The sequence below is a fragment of the Ranitomeya imitator genome, chromosome 2 (genome assembly GCF_032444005.1).
Source record: "Ranitomeya imitator isolate aRanImi1 chromosome 2, aRanImi1.pri, whole genome shotgun sequence".
In the NCBI taxonomy this organism is placed as follows: domain Eukaryota; kingdom Metazoa; phylum Chordata; class Amphibia; order Anura; family Dendrobatidae; genus Ranitomeya; species Ranitomeya imitator.
In genome coordinates, this window is record NC_091283.1 from 296,164,626 (window position 1) to 296,189,024 (window position 24,399).

The 24,399-nt window shown below is 43.6% G+C and overlaps 1 protein-coding gene across 1 annotated transcript in view; it reads right to left on the bottom strand.

The window, feature by feature from the left end:
- Window positions 1–5,324: 5,324 nt before the first annotated feature.
- Window positions 5,325–24,399, bottom strand: part of LOC138663293 (zinc finger protein 665-like) — a 55,093-nt gene continuing 36,018 nt past the window's right edge. Inside the window, exons 2-7 of the mRNA XM_069749470.1 lie at window positions 14,064–14,213; window positions 13,758–13,934; window positions 13,550–13,673; window positions 13,369–13,466; window positions 12,404–12,494; window positions 5,325–9,252 (exon numbers count right to left, since the gene is read on the bottom strand). Coding sequence (XP_069605571.1) covers window positions 7,646–9,252; window positions 12,404–12,494; window positions 13,369–13,466; window positions 13,550–13,673; window positions 13,758–13,934; window positions 14,064–14,213 — 2,247 coding nt within the window. The 3' untranslated portion in view covers window positions 5,325–7,645. The remainder of the gene's footprint in view (window positions 9,253–12,403; window positions 12,495–13,368; window positions 13,467–13,549; window positions 13,674–13,757; window positions 13,935–14,063; window positions 14,214–24,399) is intronic.

The following is a 24,399-nucleotide window of genomic DNA, read 5'->3' on the forward strand; positions in this document are numbered from 1 at the left end:
ACTCCCCTGTATATATACACTGCACAGTACTGCTCCTCCTGCCCTGTACATATACACTGCACAGTACCATCACTCCCCTGTACATATACACTGCACAGTACCATCATTCCCCTGTATATATACACTGCACAGTACCATCACTCCCCTGTATATATACACTGCACAGTACCATCACTCCCCTGTATATATACACTGCACAGTACCATCACTCCCCTGTATATATACACTGCACAGTACCATCACTCCCCTGTATATATACACTGCACAGTACCATCACTCCCCTGTATATATATACACTGCACAGTACCATCACTCCCCTGTATATATACACTGCACAGTACCACTGCCCTGTATATGTACACTGCACAGTACCATCACTCCCCTGTATATATATACACTGCACAGTACCATCACTCCCCTGTATATATACACTGCACAGTACCACTGCCCTGTATATGTACACTGCACAGTACCATCACTCCCCTGTATATATACACTGCACAGTACTGCTCCTCCTGCCCTGTACATATACACTGCACAGTACCATCACTCCCCTGTATATATACACTGCACAGTACCATCATTCCCCTGTATATATACACTGCACATTACCACTGCCCTATATATATATACACTGCACAGTACCATCATTCCCCTGTATATATACACTGCACATTACCACTGCCCTGTATATATACACTGCACAGTACCATCACTCCCCTGTATATATACACTGCACAGTACCATCACTCCCCTGTATATATACACTGCACAGTACCATCACTCCCCTGTATATATACACTGCACAGTACCATCACTCCCCTGTATATATACACTGCACAGTACCATCACTCCCCTGTATATATACACTGCACAGTACCATCACTCCCCTGTATATATACACTGCACAGTACCATCACTCCCCTGTATACACTGCACAGTACCGCTCCTCCTGCCCTGTATATATACACTGCACAGTACCGCTCCTCCTGCCCTGTATATATACACTGCACAGTACCGCTCCTCCTGCCCTGTATATGTACACTGCACAGTACCATCACTCCCCTGTATATATACACTGCACAGTACCATCATTCCCCTGTATATATACACTGCACATTACCACTGCCCTGTATATATACACTGCACAGTACCATCACTCCCCTGTATATATACACTGCACAGTACCATCACTCCCCTGTATATATACACTGCACAGTACCATCACTCCCCTGTATATATACACTGCACAGTAGTGCTCCTCCTGCCCTGTATATATACACTGCACAGTACTGCTCCTCCTGCCCTGTATATATACACTGCACAGTACCACTGCCCTGTATATATACACTGCACAGTACCATCACTCCCCTGTATATATACACTGCACAGTACCATCACTCCCCTGTATATATACACTGCACAGTACCATCACTCCCCTGTATATATACACTGCACAGTACCATCACTCCCCTGTATATATACACTGCACAGTACCATCACTCCCCTGTATATATACACTGCACAGTACCATCACTCCCCTGTATATATACACTGCACAGTACCATCACTCCCCTGTATACACTGCACAGTACTGCTCCTCCTGCCCTGTATATATACACTGCACATTACCACTGCCCTGTATATATACACTGCACAGTACCATCACTCCCCTGTATATATACACTGCACAGTACCATCACTCCCCTGTATATATACACTGCACAGTACCATCACTCCCCTGTATATATACACTGCACAGTAGTGCTCCTCCTGCCCTGTATATATACACTGCACAGTACCATCACTCCCCTGTATATATACACTGCACAGTACTGCTCCTCCTGCCCTGTATATATACACTGCACAGTACCACTGCCCTGTATATATACACTGCACAGTACTGCTCCTCCTGCCCTGTATATATACACTGCACAGTACCTCTCCTCCTATCCTGTATATATACACTGCACAGCACCGCTCCTCCTGTATATATACACTGCACAGTACCTCTCCTCCTATCCTGTATATATACACTGCACAGTACCTCTCCTATCCTGTATATATACACTGTAGAATTTGCAATAGCTGTCACTCATGTTAGAAGTGAAATCTGGCATTGTACTATACCTAGATTTCTCTGCTGTTTCTGGGCATCAGGACTCTTTTGCCCGGGGCCCTCACAAACCTGGAGCCAGCCCTGGGGGTGGGTCACCGGTCCACGGCCAGCGCTGCAGCTGTTTAACGCTATTGACGTGCGGGCCCGCGCCCGCACGTCAATAGTTAACAGCCGCCAGCCAATCTGAGGTCAGTCCCAGTGTGCATGTCGCCGGCGTCTGACATCATTGTCAGTCGCCGGCAAGTGCGCGCTTCAGCTGCGTGGAGAGAGCAGGAGCGCATTCAGGTAAGCAGAACTTGTTTCTTTTTTTGCAGTCCCGATCATGTGATGGTAACATTCACCGGCGAAACAATTTAACTTGTCCATCTGAGGTCTTATTCCTGCTGGGGTGGGCGTCAAACTCGGGAACAGCCCCGGGCGGCAAAAGCTCTAGCTACGCCTCTGACGTTCTCCCATGCTTCATCTGGATCATCCACATGGTCACTGACAGATTTCCAACGGGCCTGGACTTGTGCCGGAGTGAGCAGGGGGAACTTGTGTGCCCTGCAGGATTTTAATCTATGACAGTGTAGTATGTTACTGACAGTAAGTTTGAGACTGTAGTCCCAGCTCTTTTCAGGTGTTTGACCAGGTCCTGCCATTTAGTTCTGGGCTGATTCCTGACTTTTCTTAGAATCATACTTACCCCTCGAGACGAGATCTTGCAGGGAGCCCCAAATCGAGGAAGATTGACAGTCATCTTGTGTTTCTTCTATTTTCTAATAATTGCACCAAGGGTTGTTGCCTTCTCACCAAGCAGCTTGCCTATTGTCCTGGAACCCATGCAAGTGTTGTGCAAGTCTACCCTGGAGCCCATCCCAATCTTGTGCAGGTCTACACTGGTGCCCATCCCCATCTTGTGCAGGTCTACAATTTTGTCCCTGGTGTCCTTAGACAGTTTTTTGTTCTTAGCCACGGTGGAGAGCTTGGAGTGTGATTGAGTGTGGGGACAAGGGCCTTCTATACAGGTAATGATTTCAAACAGGTGCATTTAATACAGGTAATGAGTGCAGAGTAGGAGAGCTTCTTAATGAAAAACTAACAGGTCTGTGAGAGAGAATTCTTGCTGGTTGGTAAGTGATCAAATACTTACCGTATTTTTTGGACTATAAGATGCACTATTTCCTCCAAAAACGTGGAGGAAAATGGGGCGTACGTATTATAGTCTGGATGTACCGGCTCTGGTTGTGTTGGGGAGGTGGGTGAGTGGCATCGAGGGAGCAGCGGGTCACAGGAGGCTGGAGCCAGCTGCTGTTGCTAACTTCTGTGCAGGTTGCTAAAGAGAAATGAATATTCACTGCATTCTACACCCATGGAGAGCAATGAATATTTATTTCTCTTTATTAGCGTCTTTGTGTGATTGGCCCCCAACCCCGGGTTGCTTTATGCTTGTAAGCAGCGCATGGCAGGGACATCATGCACTGCTTGCAAGCCTAAGGGCAGCTGCCGTAATTCTCATTGCTCTGCACACCGGGACTATGTGTGTGGTGGGAAGTGAGTATTCATTGCTCTTCAGTAGCGTGCACAGTGTCAGCCGCTGGCTTCCTGTTGCTGCCGGGCAGCCATGTGTGCTACTACTTAAGAGAAATGAATATTCACCTCTACACGCCCAGAGAAGTGAATATTCATTTATTTTAAGCAGCTGCACATGTGACCACGGGCAGCAGCAGGAAGGCTTTGGCTGACACTGCGCTACTGAAGAACAATAAATACTCACTGCTCTCTGCGCACACAGTCTCGGCGTGCAGAGTTTTGAGTATTCTGGCAGCTGTGCTCTGCTTCTGAGCTGCGCATTACGTCCCTGCCATGCGCTGCCTACAAGCATAATGCAGCTGCTGGCACCAGAACAAGATGCTGCGAGGGGGCGCAGGGAAGGTAAGTGAAATGATTTATTTTTTTGTTTTCTGATGGGTCATTCATACCAGGATGGGGGTGGGGCCAATCATAATAATCTTTATTTATATAGCTCCAACATATTCCTTAGCGCTTTACAGTTTAACAGTTTCAAACACAACAGTCGTAAGTAACAATGTTAACGATACAATAATTAAAGCAAAATAAGACGACCCTGCTCTTGAGAGCTTACAATCTACAATGAGGTAGGGGAGATACAAAGCACAGGTGTGTATTTACAATGATGGTCCAGCAATCTTCAGGGGGTGCGGGATAGATGTAAGTAGTGAATGGGCTACACACACACACACACATAAAATCACTGATTAGTGAATGTGATAAACCGCTCTCAACAAATGTATTTTGAGGGAGCGCCTAAAACTATGCAAATTGTAGATGGTCCTAATATCTAGAGGTAGAGCATTCCAGAGGATTGGCGCAGCACGGGAGAAGTCTTGGAGTCAGGAGTGGGAGGTACGGATTTGTGCAGAGGTTAGTCGAAAGTCGTTTGCAGAGCACAGTGGTCGGTTAGGCTGATAGACCAAAATGAGGGAGATGTAAGGGGGTGCTGCACTGTGGAGAGCTTTGTGGGTGAGAACAAGTACTTTGAGTTGGATTCTATAATAAATGGGCAGCCAGTGTAATGACTGGTGAAGAGTGGACACGTCTGAATACCGATTAGCTAGATGGACAACCCTGGCTGCTGCATTAAGGATAGACTGGGACCATGCATACCAGGACCGGGATGGGGGCCAATCATACCAGAATAAGGTTGGGGACCTTGCATACCAGAATAGGGGTGGGGCCATACATAATAGAACGAGATGGGGGCTCTGCATACCAGGATAGGGATTGGGGCGATGCATACTAGGACAAGATATGGGCCCTGAATACCAGGATAGGGATTAGGCCCTGCATACCAGGATAGAAATGAAGATAATCATTCCTGCTAGGATAGGGATGAGGAGGACCATTCCTACCAGGATAGGGATGAGGGATCCATGCATACCAAGATAAGGATGAGAGGGCCATGCATACCATAGTAGGGATGAGGGGACCATGTGTGTCACGGTTCCCACCGTGCTGCCAACAATATGTCACGGATCCCAACAATATGTCAGGCATCCCTGATACCTTGATAACAAGGGGGTTGTTTGATTTCCCCTGGTTCCGTCTGAAGGGGATTTATCTACATTCCACTTCCCAGTTCCAGTTTGGAACTTGCAGCTCTCGGGCACCCCTTTACCCTCAGGTCAGATCAGATCAAGTACTGCACCTAGGGTAATTAGTCACCAGAAAGGCTGCCTGCTATGTACTGGCTATTGGCACACTGCAGCGAGGACGATATAACTACTCCCACTCAGGCGGGAACAATAATTATCAAGGCCGCCCGTCACTGCAAAGACGCCCAATTGCACAGAACAAGGTCATTGCATCCAGCTCCGATTTTCACCAAAGGTTAACCGGTCTGGAGCCAACCCAAATCAGTAGCATTATTCACCTCAGAGGATGCACAGTCATATAGAGCATGAAGAGACAAGCTAGTAAAATTGTATATTTTACTCCATAAAAGATAGGCAGTATTTACAAAAATATTAATAAGATATTATAAAGATGACGAATCATGTTTATATCACAATTACAAATAAAAAGGGATAAACGGTGAAAATGGACTTACAATTCTTTTATATCATTCAATGGTATGCCGTATGCTGGCTGGGGGAGGGGACCTTCCCCACTTATTCTCACGTCAGATTGCACAGCCTGTCATAGCTGAATCCCCAGCAAAAGACACTGCAAGAATCCTGCTTTAGGGTATGTGCACACGTCAGGATTGCATCAGGATTTTGTAAGGATTTTTCATCAGTATTTGTAGCCAAAACCAGGAGTGGAACAATTAGAGGAAAAGTATAATAGAAACATGCACCACTTCTGCATTTATCACCCACTCCTGGTTTTGGCTACAAATACTGATGAAAAATCCTGACAAAATCCTGACGTGTGCACATACCCTCACGCAGATATTCCCTGACTAAAGCCCAGGCACTCCCCCTGTGGTGACATCACTTAGGGGCTGAAACCTCCTCTTTTCTTACAATATGAAAACTATTTTTTATGCATAGTTTGCTATGTGAACCTCGATGCTCATGTTCCCCACATCAGGGGCGTTCTGTTAAGTGTAAATACGGAGCCATTACATGATCTGCTTAAGGAGAAATCCGCACTTTGCACTCATTGCACCTAGCTGCTCGCGCTTTCAGTTGTCGATAGGTCTACCGATGGACATCCGGAATATGTAATTCGTATAGTTCCAGCCCAAATTGGTGCCGTGATATGTAACTTTAATAGAACAAAGAAACTCATGTCTTACACCAGTTTTAACTAGTGCTAGATAGGAGGAGTGAGCAGCCTTAGCAGAAACTGCTATTTGCAGGGGGCAATAAAAATTCTTCTTCACACACACACACACACACACTGGCAGCCAGCAGAGGAAAGAGGGGGGGGGGGGTCAGAATTGCCCACAGATTGTGTCTTGTAAAGCTAGGCAGACTCAAACATGGCATATACACATTATCGTGACAATGTGTATCAGGATGTAGGAGATATTAAGTACAATTTTACCACATTTTTTGCTTCAGTTTTTATTTCCCTAATTTCCTCCTTTATAACCTAGGTGAGTCTTATGGTCCGGTGCGTCTTATAGTCTGAAAAATATGGTATTTCATGCAATAAAATGCAATTAAATTATGCAAAAGTCATACAATGTTATTTCCTGGCTTTTATTTTTAGCTCCTGTCTCTTACAGTTGAAGTGAACCTACAGAAAAAAAAATTACAGACTTCATTCTTTGTATCTGGAAAAACTTGCAAAATCGGTATAGTATCCAATAGTTATTTTCCCCATTGTATATAATTTTCTCCAGGTCACAGCTATTTTTGACAGTCAACAAAATACAATTTAAGTAATTCATTCTTTACACTCTGGGTATGATAATGACTTCTGTGTGGGATTTTTTTTATGTTTAAAAGGGTTGTTCTCTACTTGGACAATCCCTTCTCAAGCCTTATGTCTGATCCTGTTAAAATAAAAATAATTATTCAAACCTTCCATGCCAATGCAGTTCCAGCAGTGTCAGCACTTGAGTTTATAAAGCTCATTTGAGTTTATCACGTCATGCGAGCCCTGCGGCCAATCAGCGCTGATGTCACTGTCCCCAACTTCAAATCAAACAATAGGAGGAAGTAGAGAGCAGCCGCAGCTCTGGTTTCCTGTTTATATTCAATACTTCCGAAGGCGGGGACAGTGAAGCCGGCACTGATTGGGCGCAGGGTTTGTTTACTGTAACAACCTCACATGAATCCTGACACCGCTGAATTGGCACCTGCAAGGGAGCTGTGTATGAGTATTTTTGTTTTAGCGAGGCCAAATATAAGGAATGACAAGATGTTGTCCTAGTAGTAAGACAACTGTTTTAAGAAGTTACCATTTTTGGTTAAATATTTCCAACATTCTGAACATGAAAAAGGCTTCTCCCCTGTGCAACTTCTCTGATGTTTATTAAAGAGTTGAATTCCATGTAAAACATTTCCCACATTAGGAATAGGAAAAAGGCTTCTCCCCTGTGTGAATTCTTTGGTGTCTAACAAGATCTGATTTCCGATTAAAATATTTCCCACATTCTGAACATGAAAAAGGCTTCTCTCCTGTGTGAGATCTCTGGTGCATAACCAAAGATGATTTCTGGTTAAAACATTTCCCACATTCTGAACATGAAAAAGGCTTCTCTCCTGTGTGGATTCTCTGGTGAGTAACAAGATTTGATTTGTGGTTAAAACATTTCCCACATTCTGAACAGGAAAAAGGCTTCTCTCCTGTGTGGATTCTCTGGTGACTATCAAGATGCTCTTTCTGATTAAAACATTTCCCACATTCTGAACAGGAAAAAGGCTTCTCCCCTGTGTGGACTCTCTGGTGACTATCAAGATTCGCTTTCTGATTAAAACATTTCCCACATTCTGAACAGGAAAAAGGCTTCTCCCCTGCGTGGGTGTTCTGGTGCTTAACCAAAGATGATTTGTGGTTAAAACATTTCCCACATTCTGAACAGGAAAAAGGCTTCTCTCCTGTGTGGATTCTCTGGTGACTATCAAGATGCTCTTTCTGATTAAAACATTTCCCACATTCTGAACAGGAAAAAGGCTTCTCCCCTGTGTGGACTCTCTGGTGACTATCAAGATGCGCTTTCTGATTAAAACATTTCCCACATTCTGAACAGGAAAAAGGCTTCTCCCCTGCGTGGGTTCTCTGATGCTTAACAAAATCTGGTTTGTGTGTAAAATTTTTACCACATTCTGAACATGAAAAAGGCTTCTCTCCTGTGTGAGATCTCTGGTGCCTAACAAAAGATGATTTCTGGTTAAAACATTTCCCACATTCTGGACAGGAAAAAGGCTTCTCCCCTGTGTGGGTTTTCTGGTGCGTAACCAAATCTGATTTCTGGTTAAAACATTTCCCACATTCTGAACAGGAAAAAGGCTTCTCTCCTGTGTGGAATCTCTGGTGCCTAACAAAAGATGATTTCTGGTTAAAACATTTCCCACATTCTGGACAGGAAAAAGGCTTCTCCCCTGTGTGGGTTTTCTGGTGCGTAACCAAATCTGATTTCTGGTTAAAACATTTCCCACATTCTGAACAGGAAAAAGGCTTCTCTCCTGTGTGGAATCTCTGGTGCCTAACAAAAGATGATTTCTGGTTAAAACATTTCCCACATTCTGAACAGGAAAAAGGCTTCTCTCCTGTGTGAGTTATTTGGTGTCTAACAAGTTTCCACTTCTGTTTAAAACATCTCCCACACTTGGAACAAGAAAATCTATTCTCTGCTGTGTGAATTTTTTGATGCTTAAGAAAAGATTCTTTGAGGGGAAAATGATTTCCATATTCTAAAAGTAAAAATGGCTTCTTTACTTCAGGATCAATTTGTTTTTTAATGCTTATTTTGTGACTTTGATATTCCTTAGTAGTCGGTAATAAATCAGAAGACAGGACCTGTTTCAGATCAGACGATAGATCTTTGCTGTGAAGGGATGATGGTATTTCTGGAGTAATGGCATTCACTTCAATTGTATCCTGTGGGATCTCAAGATTATCCGATTTAAAAACTGAAGATGTCAGCTGCCCCTCTGATCGCCTGCTACAGTCATCTGTTAAAAATAAAATCAATTAGTTTTCATAAAAACATCCTTGAATTTTACATATTTTAACATTTGTACGTAAACAGTCCACAACATGACAAGTTATGTTGAATACGTAATTATTCACTAAGACAAAAGAGCTCACAGTCTAATAGAAAACCTCATAGGATGAACCAGTAGAGCATGGTGTTCAACTGTTTGTCCATTCTGCCTTAGAAATATAGAGTAAAAAGTCACCAAACAATGTTATGTTGAGGAAAACTATACCAATAAACCTTCTACTCATCACACAAAAAAAAACAAATCCCCACTCAGGTCCATCATCTGTCAGTGAAAAACAGGTTTCTACATTACAAGTGGCTCAAAGGCTCTTGAAAAGCACTATGGCTTCCATACACCAATCCAGCAATATCCGCTCTCCCAAAGTCAAATTTTCCCCTCGCTTCTGAGCCTTGCAGTGTGCCCAAACCACATTTAGCATCCATGTATAAAGCACGTGTAAAGCGCCATGGAATAAATGGTGCTATAAAAATTAAAAATGATAATAAATAATAATGTATTTGGCATTACTATAGTGATAAGAGCCCACTTAATTTACAATGTGTGTGTCTCCTGGAACATAATCTGGGCACTGTGTTGGGTAATAAAATGGCATATTTGCCATTTTCACTCTCCAACATCCACTGCGTGCTAATTTATGGAAAGTGGCTCTGGGGTCAACATAGTCACTACTCCAATACATTAATCCCCTGAGGGTTATAATTTCCAAAATTAAGCCAATTTATGGGGATTTCTACTGTTCTGGTTTTCTGCCATTTTCTCATATTAGTGCAGCGCCCCAGAGTCCTGGTCGTTGCAGTAATGTCGTTCTTCCACCAGGGGGAGTGATGTTACGTCTGACGGTACTAAAGGAGTTCACCTTGCCAGGTATCACAGTCACACACTACATTTCACACTCCACCAGGGGGAGCAAAGGTTCTATGTACTAGGCCACTCCTAACACACGGGTAAAACTGGTGGGTTGGATAGGAAGTGAGTCAGAAGCTACCTGGGTTAGACCCAGAGAAGACCTGTCAGGCAGACAGGGGAAGAAGGAGGAACATCTGAGCTGCAGACAGAGGGTCCCTGTCAGGGGTGGGATCCTGACAGAGACATAGCACGAGATAGAACGTTACGGAGCTGCGCCTGCTCCTCATTGCGGCAGCATCCTAAGAAAGGACACAAAGCGAAGTATATTGTGGAAAGTGAGAAACGAGATCACAGCACAAGGAGATAACACCGGGAGGAGTTCTGCCTTAAGATCGGCAACATCCTTCTGAGGCGCGTAGCCGGAGGCCGGAACACCGAGGGAGTAATAGGCTCTACGCATTACTTCAAACTACGGCAGGACAGTTAATTCCAAGTTGGCTGTCCAACCTTTAAACCTAATGAAGACAACGGAGGCAATTGTGGGAGAGGGGTGTCTCTAGGGTCCCTATAAATTAACTCCAGGCCTACCCCGTCATACGGGTCGTCCTAGCCATACCATCTGGGGGACGGAGAGAGAACATCAGAAACATACACGACAGTTGTGAGGACTATCCCGTGGTGCTCAGCAGGGAGTTACTACAACACACAGGCGCTAGTAGGAAGGCTACTGATTTCCACCTGCAAAGGGAACTCTGGATGTGCCTTCGGACAGGCCGGACTCAGCCAGCCCTGTGAACAGTGCTCTGGACGTTGAGGTCTTCAGTAAAAGGTAAAGAGACTGCAACCTTGTGTCCTCGTTATTCACCGCGTCTTACACCGTCCACCATCACCACCTACACGTGGGGGCGATCCATTAGGGCTTCTGCATATGGTATGTCCTATCTCCACGGAGATCTGCTCCTGTGATGTCTGGTTCTGTTACCAGGCACAACCTTATTCATTCTACAGACGGCACTGGTAATGGAGGAGACATCGAATCCAGAAGCTCTGGGCGAAACAGGCTCTGTCCTGCCACTAAGATTAGGGTGCCTGGGATTTGTAGTACCATCCAGTCTGGCAGTATGGGTTTGTGTTGTCCAGCTCCCTGCTCCAGCCAGTTGGAAAGCACCACACCCTACCAAAGCTCGAAGCATATTGCTGGAAGCTGTCAGATACAGCCTTCTCCTCTGGTTAATTCCTCTGTGCTCAGCTGCCGGCTTGTTTATTTGTTTCCTGTTGTGACCTCGGCTCGCTTACTGCCTACTCTTGTGTCTTCTGATTTTGTATTTTTTCTGCTCTCCTGGTACTGACCCGGTTACCTGACAATTCTTGCTACATCTCACATCACAAAACAGAAGGTAACACCATGGCCAAAGCCTAGGGGTCTCTGTCTATGTACAGACCCATGTAGAAGGGTTAAAGTATGATGAACAAGGCAATCCCTGGGATCTGTAAAATGGAGTAGATAGCGCCAAGTCTGTTCATGGTGGCCATCTTTTGAGCTGCCAGATGACCACGAACAGTGCCCCAATGCATCGTGTCTGCAAACTATTTCTGCAAGAGCTGCAGTCAAATAGCTAAATAGCTTCTTAACCCTGCCATGTGCCCAGACAGTAGTGCACAATTGTATATAGAGTATTGTCAGATTCAAGAGAAGTTGGAAAATAATTTGTAAGGTCCATTTGTTTCCTATTATCCTTTGTGAAGAATTCCAAAGTGATCACCACAAAGTGACACACATCAGGTTCGAAAAATTGGGTCAGGAACAAAAAAGGACTGTGGGAAGTGGTTAAGTCAAAGGATTTGGGCAGTAAATACTGTAGTAAAACACTATGACTAAAGACAATAATATATCTACTGAAATGATCAAACTCAACAGTCTTTATCAGTAATAAATGAGTAACTAGTGGAGAAACCTCTCTGGGGTAATTAGACTATGGGGCTCAGTGGCTCTTTCAAGGGAAACTATTATAAGGGCCAATGGTAAATGTCAGATCAGTTTCAAGAAGAAATATTAGACCTTCAAATACATTATTTTATAACAGTTTAGAGCTGATGTGTCAAAGTTTGGATGGAGGAGAATGTTGAGGTCTAGAGGCAAAATGGTGAACACACGATTATCATACAACCGGGCTATACAACCAATAAAGCAGCCACAGCCGGTGACTGAGAAGAATCTGTGACTTCTCTGCATTTATATGTTACTACTCACCTGGGTAGTCATATGCTGGAATCTCCTCTTTACACCGCTCATCACCCCTCACATATGTCTCTATAGTATTAATATGGGTCAGATCTTCACTCTGAAAAACATCGTAATAGTCACAGACAGGTGAAGAGAAAAGATAGTCACATCTATAATCAGCTCTAATCCTGCCATCAGTTCCGCCATCAGAGCATTACTGCCCTTACTGGCGAATAGGGCCTGGCGAGCAGAGGGGGCCCGCAGCAGGCCGCCTCTCATCTACGGGCCCCAGCGACTCAACTGATCATGCATCGTCAGACGCACGGCAAGTTAAAATCTGTTGCCTTGCGGGAGATCACAAGCTGGCAGATGTCAGTGGGCACATTGTCGGCGTATATTGATACTCTCATATGATGGTACACGCCTGTATCAGGTGGACTACACCGCTGGACCTCAGCCAGGTAAGGATAAACCTTTTTTTGGGAAATCTGCAGAATGACGCTGAATTATACTACTATGGGGGTGCATTATACTACTATGGGGGTGCATTATACGACTATGGGAGGGCATTATACAATGAGGTGCATTATACTACTATGGAGGTGCATTATACTCCTAAGGGGATGCATTATACTGCTATGGGGCTGTATTATATGTATTATTATTCAACTATATATGACTATGGCTTGCATTATACAGATACAGATGTGGAGTTTTTCTATGAGTTGGCAGTGGGACTGTGGAAGGTTCGAGAGTTGGAGGCGGAGCTGGGGGGTGGGGGGGGTAGCCTGGGCGAAGTCCCAAGGGGCCCGAAAGTTTTGCCAGTATAGGACACCGAAATTCCTGGTGGCAGTCCTGCCTGCCATCTGCAATGTTCTCATTACACAAGTATAAAACATATAATACTGGTGAATAAAACAAGACTGAGCACAAGACCTTCATAGCCGTCTACTCATCATAGGGGGATCTCATGACACCTTCTCTCCATCTACCTGATGATCCTGAGGAACATTGGGATCTTCTTGCTTATAGTCCTGTAGAAGAAGAGGATTGGGACACCTCTCTGGTGTTGTCCTCCTACTGGATAGATCTGGAGGAAACACATACAGGCACTGAATTCATTCTTTACGTACAGATAATTATAGGCCAAGTGTATTTAGTCCTGTCTATTACCTGGTGATGTGAGGGGCTGGGGAACCTCCATCATGACATCCTTGTACACATCTTTGTGTCCTGCTAAATACTCCCACTCCGCCATGGAGAAATAGACGGCGACATCCTGACACCTTATAGGAACCTGACACATATAATGATACCGTCATCCCCCCCGATCCCTTCATAGTGTTACTGTATAATGTCCCAGCATTCCCAGCAGTGCCACCTCTCCAGTCAGCAGCTCAATCATCTTGTAGGTGAGTTCTAGGATCTTCTGGTCATTGATGTCCTCATGTATCAGGTGAGGTGGAGGCCCCGTGACTGCGCTCAGGGGTCTTCCCCATCCCTCAGACACAGGGTCCTGACATCGCTCACTAGAGGTCTTCTTCACTACTGTGTAATCCTGGTTATGGAGAGACACATTAATAAATCTCACTACAGACATTTCCAGAGTCCTCACCTCTCCAGTTCTGTCCATCTGTTATTCCCATAGATAAGAATGATGTAATGTGACGTCATCAGAATCTCTCACCTCTCCAGTAAGACGGAAGAGGATCTCTAGAGTAAGGTGTAATATCCTCTCGGCCATCTTGTATCTGTCCATATCCATCTTTGATGGGTAATTCAAGAAAATTCTCTTATATAGAAGATCATCACTGAGAGAAGCCGATATTGTAGAGACCTGAATGAGAAGATGAGCCGATGTAACATCATAAAAATCCCGTGTAATAATACAATTACTGGAGATAGGGGAAGCATATGAGTGATTATTTTACAGTATTTAGTTTTCTTCTTTACATCTACTAATAAAACCTATATACACTGCTCAAAAAAATAAAGGGAACACTAAAATACCATGTCCTAGATATCACTGAATGAAATATTTCAGTTGCAAATTTTTTTTCATTGCATAGTGGAATGTGTTGAGAACAATAAAACATAATTATCAATGTAAATCAAAATGAATATCCCATGGAGGTCTGGATTTGGAATGATACTCAAAATCAAAGTGGAAAATCAAATTACAGGCTGATCCAGCTTCAGTGGAAATGCCTCAAGACCCAAGGAAATGATGCTCAGTAGTGTGTGTGGCCTCCATGTGCCTGTATGACCTCCCTACAAGCCTGGGCATACTCCTGATTAGGCGGCGGATGGTCTCCTGAGGGATCTCCTCCCAGACCTGGACTAAAGCATCCGCCAACTCTTGAACAGTCTGTTGTGCAGCGTGACGCTGATGGATCGTGCGAGACATGATGTCCCAGATGTGTTCAAGCGGATTCAGGACTGGGGAACAGGTGGGTCAGTCCATAGCTTCAATGCCTTCATCATGCAGAAACTGCTGACACATGCTAGCCACATGAGGTCTGGCATTGTCCTGCATTAGGAGGAACCCAGGGCCAACCGCACCAGCATATGGTCTCACAAGGGGTCTGAGGATCTCATCTCGGTAACTAATGGCAGTCAGGCTTCCTCTGGCAAGCACATGGAGGGCTATGCGGCCCTCCAAAAAAATGCCACCCCACACCATTACTGACCACCTGCCAAACCGGTCATGCTGAAGGATGTTGCAGGCAGCAGATCGCTCTCCACGGCGTCTCTAGACTCCGTCATGTCTGTCACATGTGCTCAGTGTGAACCTGCTTTCATCTGTGAAGAGCACAGGGCGAATTTGCCAATCCTTGCGTTCTGTGGCAAACGCCAATCGTCCTGCATGGTGTTGGGCTGTGAGCCCTACCCATGAGGAAATCACAGCTAGAATAACATTGTTCCTGTACAGAAAACTTGAACAAAGAAATTAATTGTATAAAAACTGTACTTAAACAATTACCTTTAATTACGTCTTAACGCAGTAAGGTGATAACAAGGACCACTACCACCATTTAAGATAGCAGGAGGTGCCTGTACCCATCACTAATCTGAACTGTTCCTACCTACCAGCGGGAGGTTGGCACCATACACCTGATCACTGTCGACTGTCCCTCCTACCCCTATCCAGCCCTGTGGGATGGGGAAAGGAATAGGAGGTGAGATATTGAAATGAGAGTTTGTTTGGACAGTATACCACAATTATAGCGATTGAAGAAATGGCTAAGACAGGCACAATAGCAACATGGATCAACATGCACCGTATCATGCAGCACACTATGAAGGGGTATCGTTTCCTTATGTGCTTGAACTCTGAACCCTGCTATTGTGCCGGTCATAGCAATTTCTTCAGCAGCTAAGTAGTCTCTTTATACTATGTATACTGTATTCACTCCTGATGAACCTTGAAAGGGGAAATGCGTTGAGTGTGTTTCAGAGCTCTTAGGTTTGTTTTTTTATAAGTTCTTGATTTGATGACATGTACCCATTCTTTAACATGCAGCTGAGCCTTATCTGGTTTTGAATATTTTTGGGCTTATTGCTTAACCCCTTTTTTGCCATCGGACGTACTATCCCGTACATGTGACCTGGGACTTAATTCCCATGGATGGGATAGTACGTAATACCCGATCAGCCGCGCTCACGGGAGGAGCGTGGCTGATCACAGCCAAATTTCAGCCAATTATCACAGCTGACATTCGGCACTCTGACCGCTCCTGACACTTTAACCCCCGAAACACTGCGATCAAACATGATCACAGCGTTCCGGTGGCATAGGGAAGCATCGCACAGGGAGGGGGCTCCCTGCGTGCTTCCCTGAGACCCTTGGAACAACGCGATGTGATGTGATCGCGTTGTTCCAAGGGTCTCCTTCGTTCTCCTCCCTGCAGACCCCGGATCCAAGATGGCCGAGGGGGTCCTTCCGGGTCCTGCAGGGAGGTTGGCTTGCGAGCAAAGTGTCAGATCAGCGATCTGATAATATATTGATGTCCCCCTCTGGGGCAAAGTAAAAAAAAAAAGTTTAAAAAAAATTACACTGTCTAAAAATATTTTTTAAAAAAATCCTAAATAAAGAAAATAATATATTGTTCCAATAAATACCTTTATTTATGTAAATAAAAAAAATAAAAGTACACATATCTAGCATCACCGCTTCTGTAACGACCTGACCTATAAAACTGTCCCACTAGTTAACCCCTTCAGTGAACGCCGTAAAAAAAAAAAAAAAAAACACGAGGCAAAACACAATGCTTTATCATCGTACCGCCGAACAAAAGTGGAATAACACGCGATCAAAAAGACAGATATAAATAAACATAGTACCGCTGAAAACGTCATCTTGTCCTGCAAAAATCGAGCCGCCATACAGCATCAGCGAAAAAAATAAAGAAGTTATAGCCCTCAGAAAAAAGCGATGCAAAAATTCTTTTTTATATAAAATAGTTTTTATTGTATAAAAGCGCCAAAACATAAAAAAAAATAAATGATATAAATAAGGCATCGCTGTAATTGTACTGACCCGAAGAATAAAACTGCTTGATCAATTTTATCCTCGTAAAGCAAATAGATGAAGCTGCGACTCAAGGAGAAGTCATTATTATGGGGTACTTCAACTACCCTGAAATAGATTGGGGAACGGAAACCTGCAGTTCCAGCAAAGGTAATCGTTTTTTGACAACTATGAGAGACAATTACCTTTCACAACTGGTTCAGGACCCAACAAAGAGGGGGGCACTGCTAGACCTAATATTAACCAACAGGCCAGACCGCATATCAAATATAAGGGTTGGAGGTCACTTGGGGAATAGTGATCGCAAAATAATAAGTTTTCATGTATCCTTTAATAAGATGAGTCATAGAGGGGTTCCAAGGACACTAAACTTCAGGAGGGCAAATTTCCCAACAGATGAGAGATGATCTTGGTGCAATTAACTGCAACGATATCCTGAGACATAAAAATACCCAAAGAAAATGGGAGACATTTATTGGCATCCTGGATAGGACCTGTGCACAGTATATACCGTATGGGAATAAACATACTAGAAATAGGAGGAAACCAATATGGCTTAATAGAGCTGTAAGGGGCGCAATAAGGGACAAAAAGAAAGCATTTAGAGAATTAAAGGAAGTAGGTAGTGAGGAGGCATTAAATAAATACAAAAAATTAAATAAATTCTGTAAAAAGCAAATCAAGGCAGCAAAGATTGAGACAGAGAGACTCATTGCCAGAGAGAGTAAAAATAATCCCAAAATATTCTTTAACTACATAAATAGTAAGAAACTAAAAAATGAGAGTGTTGGCCCCTTAAAAATAGTCTGGGTGAAATGGTGGATGAGGATGAGGAAAAAGCCAATATGCTAAATGACTTTTTTTCATCAGTATTTACAAAAGAAAATCCCATGGCAGACAAAATGACTAGTGATAAAAATTCCCAATTAAATGTCACCTGCTTAACCCAGCAGGAAGTACGGCAGCGTCTAAAAATAACTAAAATTTACAAATCTCCGGGCCTGGATGGGATACAGCCCCGAGTACTGCAGGAATTAAGTACAGTCATTGATAGACCATTATTTTTAATCTTTAACCCCTTAAGCCCCGAGGGTGGTTTGCACGTTAATGACCGGGCCAATTTTTACAATTCTGACCACTGTCCCTTTATGAGATTATAACTCTGGAACGCTTCAACGGATCTTGGCGATTCTGACATTGTTTTCTCGTGACATATTGTACTTCATTTTAGTAGTAACATTTATTCGATATAACTTGCGTTTATTTGTGAAAAAAACGGAAATTTGGCGAAAATTTAGAAAATTTCGCAATTTTCCAACTTTAAATTTTTATGCCCTTAAATCACAGAGATATGTCACACAAAATACTTAATAAGTAACATTTCCCACATGTCTACTTTACATCAGCACAATTTTGGAACCAAAATTTTTTTTTGTTAGGGAGTTATAAGGGTTAAAAGTTGACCAGCAATTTCTCATTTTTACAACACCATTTTTTTTTTAGGGACCACATCTCATTTGATGTCATTTTGAGGGGTCTATATGATAGAAAATACCCAAGTGTGACACCATTCTAAAAACTGCACCCCTCAAGGTGCTCAAAACCACATTCAAGAAGTTTATTAACCCTTCAGGGGTTTCACAGGAATTTTTGGAATGTTTAAATAAAAATGAATATTTAACTTTTTTTCACACAAAATTTATTTCAGCTCCAATTTGTTTTATTTTACCAAGGGTAACAGGATAAAATGGATGCCAAACATTGTTGTACAATCTGTACTGAGTACGCTGATACCCCATATGTGGGGGTAAACCACCGTTTGGGCGCATGGCAGAGCTCGGAAGGAAAGGAGCGCCATTTGACTTTTCAATGCAAAATTGACTGGAATTAAGATGGGACGCCATGTTGGTTTGGAGAGCCCCTGATGTGCCTAAACATTAAAACCCCCCACAAGTGACACCATTTTGGAAAGTAGACCCCTTAAGGAACTTATCTAGAGGTGTGGTGAGCACTTTGACCCAACAAGTGCTTCACAGAAGTTTATAATGCAGAGCCGTAAAAATAAAAAATCATATTTTCACAAAAATAATCTTTTCGCCACCAATTTTTTATTTTCCCAAGGGTAAGAGAAGAAATTAGACCACAAAAGTTGTTGTGCAATTTGTCCTGAGTGCGACGATACCCCATATGTGGGGGTAAACCACTGTTTGGGCGCATGGCAGAGCTCGGAAGGAAAGGAGCGCCATTTGACTTTTCAATGCAAAATTGACTGGAATTAAGATGGGACGCCATGTTGGTTTGGAGAGCCCCTGATGTGCCTAAACATTAAAACCCCCCACAAGTGACACCATTTTGGAAACTAGACCCTCTAAGGAACTTATCTAGATGTGTTTTGAGAGCTTTGAACCCCCAAGTGTTTCACTACAGTTTATAACGCAGAGCCGTTAAAATAATTTTTTTTTTTTTTTCGCAAAAATTATTTTTTAGCCCCCAGTTTTGTATTTTCACAAGGGTAACATAATAAATTGGACCCCAAAAGTTGTTGTTCAATTTGTCCTGAGTACACTGATACCCCATATGTGGGGGGGAACCACTGTTTGGGCTCATGGCAGAGCTCGGAAGGGAAGGAGCGCCATTTGGAATGCAGACTTAGATGGATTGGTCTGCAGGCGTCACGTTGCATTTGCAGAGCCCCTGATGTACCCAAACAGTAGAAACCACCCACAAGTGACCCCATATTGGAAACTAGACCTCCCATGGAACTTATCTAGATGTGTTGTTAAAACTTTGAACCCCCAAGTGTTTCACTACAGTTTACAACGCAGAGCCGTGAAAATAAAAAATCCTTTTTTTTCCCACAAAAATGATTTTTAGCCCCCCAAATTTTTATTTTCCCAAGGATAACAAGAGAACTTGGACCCAAAAAGTTGTTGTCCAATTTGTCTCGAGTACGATGATACCCCATATGTTGGGGTAAACCCCTGTTTGGGCGCACGGGAGAGCTCGGAAGTGAAGGAGCACTGTTTTACCTTTTCAATGCAGAATTGGCTGGAATTGAGATCGGACGCCATGTCGCGTTTGGAGAGCCCCTGATGTGTCTAAACAGTGGAAACCCCCCAATTATAAATGAAACCCTAATCCAAACGCACCCCTAACCCTAATCCCAACTGTAACCCTAACCACACAGCTAACCCTGACACACCCCTAATTCTAATCCCAACCCTAATCCCAACCGTAAATGTAATCCAAACCCTAACCATAACCCTAACCCTAGCCCTAACCCTAATGGGAAAATGGAAATAAATACATTTTTTTATTTTATTATTTTTCCCTAAGGCTAGGTTCACATTGCGTTAGGGAAATCCGTTTAGCACTAGCGGATTGCGCTAACGCAATGTCTTTTTAGGTGTCGTGTTTAGTGGTCTCGTTAACGTCCCCGCTCTGGAAGATCGGGGATCGGACCTCGGGCGCGCCGCGGACGCTGCAAGCAGCGTCTGAGGCGCGCCACAAAAGAATGGCACCTTGCTAGCGCGAGCCGAAAATGGCACGCTCTAGCGATGCGCTCCACCCGAAAATCACATTGCTGTCAATGGTTGTGCTAACGGACCCGTTGCACGGCGTTAATTGTGACATTTTCGCCGTGCAACGCTGTCCGTTAGCGTTAACCCATTAACGCAATGTGAACGTAGCCTAACTAAGGGGGTGATGAAGGGGGGTTTGATTTACTTTTATAGCGTTTTTTATATCGGATTTTTATGATTGGCAGCCATCACACACTAAAAGACGCTTTTTATAGCAAAAAAGTTTTTGCGTCTCCACATTTTGAGACCTATAATTTTTCCATATTTTGGTCCACAGAGTCATGTGAGGTCTTGTTTTTTGCGGGACGAGTTGACGTTTTTATCGGTTACATTTTCGGACATGTGACAGTTTTTGATCGCTTTTTATTCCGATTTTTTTGTGAGGCAGAATGACCAAAAACCAGCTATTCATGAACTTCTTTTGGGGGAGGCGTTTATACCGTTCCGCGTTTGGTAAAATTGATGAAGCAGTTTTATTCTTCGGGTCAGTACGATTACAGCGACACCTCATTTATATCATTTTTTTTATGTTTTGGCGCTTTTATACGATAAAAGCTATTTTATAGAAAAAATAATTATTTTGGCATCGCTTTATTCTGAGGACTATAACTTTTTTATTTTTTTGGTTATGATGCTATATGGCGGCTCTTTTTTTGCGGGACAAGATGACGTTTTCAGAGGTACCATGGTTATTTATATCCGTCTTTTTGATCGCGTGTTATTCCACTTTTTGTTCAGCGTTATGATAATAAAGCGTTGTTTTTTGGCTCGTTTTTTTTTTTTTTCCTTACGGTGTTCACTGAAGGGGTTAACTAGTGGGCCAGTTTCATAGGTCGGGTCGTTACGGACGCGGCGATACTAAATATGTGTACTTTTATTGTTTTTTTTATGTAAAGAAATGTATTTATGGGAATAATATTTTTTTTTTCTGCTTTATTTAGGAATTTTTTTTTTTTTTATTTTTTTTTACAAGTGTGGAAATTTTTTTTTTTACTTTTTCACTTTGTCCCGGGGGGGGGACATCACAGATCACCGATCTGACAGTGTGCACAGCACTCTGTTAGATCGGTGATCTGACATACAGCCGGGCAGGATTAGAGCTGCAGCTGCAGCCTGATCCTGACCCGGAAGTGCTCCCTGCAGGACCCGGATGCAGTCCGGCGGCCATTTTGGATCTGGGGATTCAAGCTTCAGGAGGCTAATTTGCATATTCCAGGTGCCTTCTGGGAGAAGCGAAGTCTCCCTAAGCTAGAAGATCGTTGGGTACAGCCGGGACCAGCTGCTTCGAAAGCATCACCAAACCAGGGATTCAAGCTTCAGGAGGCTAATTTGCATATTCCAGGTGCCTTCTGGGAGAAGCGAAGTCTCCCTAAGCTAGAAGATCGTTGGGTACAGCCGGGACCAGCTGCTTCGAAAGCATCACCAAACCAGGGATTCAAGCTTCAGGAGGCTAATTTGCATATTCCAGGTGCCTTCTGGGAGAAGCGAAGTCTCCCTAAGCTAGAAGATCGTTGGGTACAGCCGGGACCAGCTGCTTCGAAAGCATCACCAAACCAGGGATTCAAGCTTCAGGAGGCTAATTTGCATATTCCAGGTGCCTTCTGGGAGAAGCGAAGTCTCCCTAAGCTAGAAGATCGTTGGGTACAGCCGGGACCAGCTGCTTCGAAAGCATCACCAAACCAGGGATTCAAGCTTCAGGAGGCTAATTTGCATATTCCAGGTGCCTTCTGGGAGAAGCTAAGTCTCCCTAAGCTAGAAGATCGTTGGGTACAGCCGGGACCAGCTGCTTAGAAAGAATTTTTGCCTGTAGGACATTATTGCAAGAGAGCTTGGCTGAGTAGATTACACAAGAAGGAAAACACACAGCAAGTCAGCAGGATCTAGGAGCAACATGGCAGATGTGACAACCTACATGGTGAGCTGCAGCATGTGCTACATGTTCACAGATCGACCAGAAGAAGAATCCAATTTCACCTGTCAGAAGTGTAGACTAGTGGCCCTTTTAGAAGAAAAGGTGCGGGGTCTGGAAGAAAGAATAGCAACTTTGAAACTCATCAAAGAGAATGAAGACTTTCTAGACAGAACAGAAGCATCTCTACTGGTCACAGAAGGTGCAAAAAGTGTCAGAGAACCTCCAAAAGCAGATGAGTGGAAGCATGTGACCAAAAGAAGCAAGAAGACCATGGAGAAATCACCAACCACACAACTGAAGAACCGATATCAAATCTTTGTAGAGGATGAAGATGGCACACCTAAGAATGAAGCAATACCAGCAAGCAAAAAAGAAAAAGGGCACACAGCAACAAGTGACAGCAAAAAGTACAGCCAAGAAGCAACGAAGAGTGGTGGTGGTGGGAGACTCACTACTGAGAGGCACCGAAGCAGCCATCTGCAGACCGGACATAACTGCAAGAGAAGTATGCTGCCTTCCAGGTGCGATGATCAAGGATGTGACCGATAGGATACCAAAGCTCTTCAGCTCCAAGGACGTCCACCCATTTCTTCTGATACATGTTGGCACCAATGACACGGCAAGGAAGGACCTACCGACAATCTGCAAGGACTTTGAAGAGTTGGGGAAGAAAGTAAAGGAACTGGATGCACAGGTAGTTTTTTCTTCTATCCTTCCAGTAGACGGGCATGGCACCAGGAGATGGAACAGGATCCTTGATGCAAACAACTGGCTAAGACGATGGTGCAGACAACAAGGATTTGGATTCCTGGACCACGGTGTGAATTACTGGTATGATGGACACCTCGCCAGAGACGGACTACACCTCAACAAACCTGGGAAACACACATTCGCCAGAAGACTCGCTACACTCATCAGGAGGGCGTTAAACTAGAAGAAGAGGGGACGGGAAGAAAAAAACATTAGACTCGAACAAAGACGACCCAGGAAAACATACTCAGAAGGGAGGTAAGAACATTTCTAAAACAATCCACAGTGAGGAGATTGGAACAAAACAAAATCCTCTAAACTGCATGCTCACAAACGCCAGAAGCCTGACAAACAAGATGGAAGAACTAGAAGCAGAAATATCTACAGGTAACTTTGACATAGTGGGAATAACCGAGACATGGTTAGATGAAAGCTATGACTGGGCAGTTAACTTACAGGGTTACAGTCTGATTAGAAAGGATCGTAAAAATCGGAGAGGAGGAGGGGTTTGTCTCTATGTAAAGTCTTGTCTAAAGTCCACTTTAAGGGAGGATATTAGCGAAGGGAATGAGGATGTCGAGTCCATATGGGTTGAAATTCATGGAGGGAAAAATGGTAACAAAATTCTCATTGGGGTCTGTTACAAACCCCCAAATATAACAGAAAGCATGGAAAGTCTACTTCTAAAGCAGATAGATGAAGCTGCAACCCATAATGAGGTCCTGGTTATGGGGGACTTTAACTACCCGGATATTAACTGGGAAACAGAAACCTGTGAAACCCATAAAGGCAACAGGTTTCTGCTAATAACCAAGAAAAATTATCTTTCACAATTGGTGCAGAATCCAACCAGAGGAGCAGCACTTTTAGACCTAATACTATCTAATAGACCTGACAGAATAACAAATCTGCAGGTGGTTGGGCATTTAGGAAATAGCGACCACAATATTGTGCAGTTTCACCTGTCTTTCACTAGGGGGACTTGTCAGGGAGTCACAAAAACATTGAACTTTAGGAAGGCAAAGTTTGAACAGCTTAGAGATGCCCTTAATCTGGTAGACTGGGACAATATCCTCAGAAATGAGAATACAGATAATAAATGGGAAATGTTTAAGAACATCCTAAATAGGCAGTGTAAGCGGTTTATACCTTGTGGGAATAAAAGGACTAGAAATAGGAAAAACCCAATGTGGCTAAACAAAGAAGTAAGACAGGCAATTAACAGTAAAAAGAAAGCATTTGCACTACT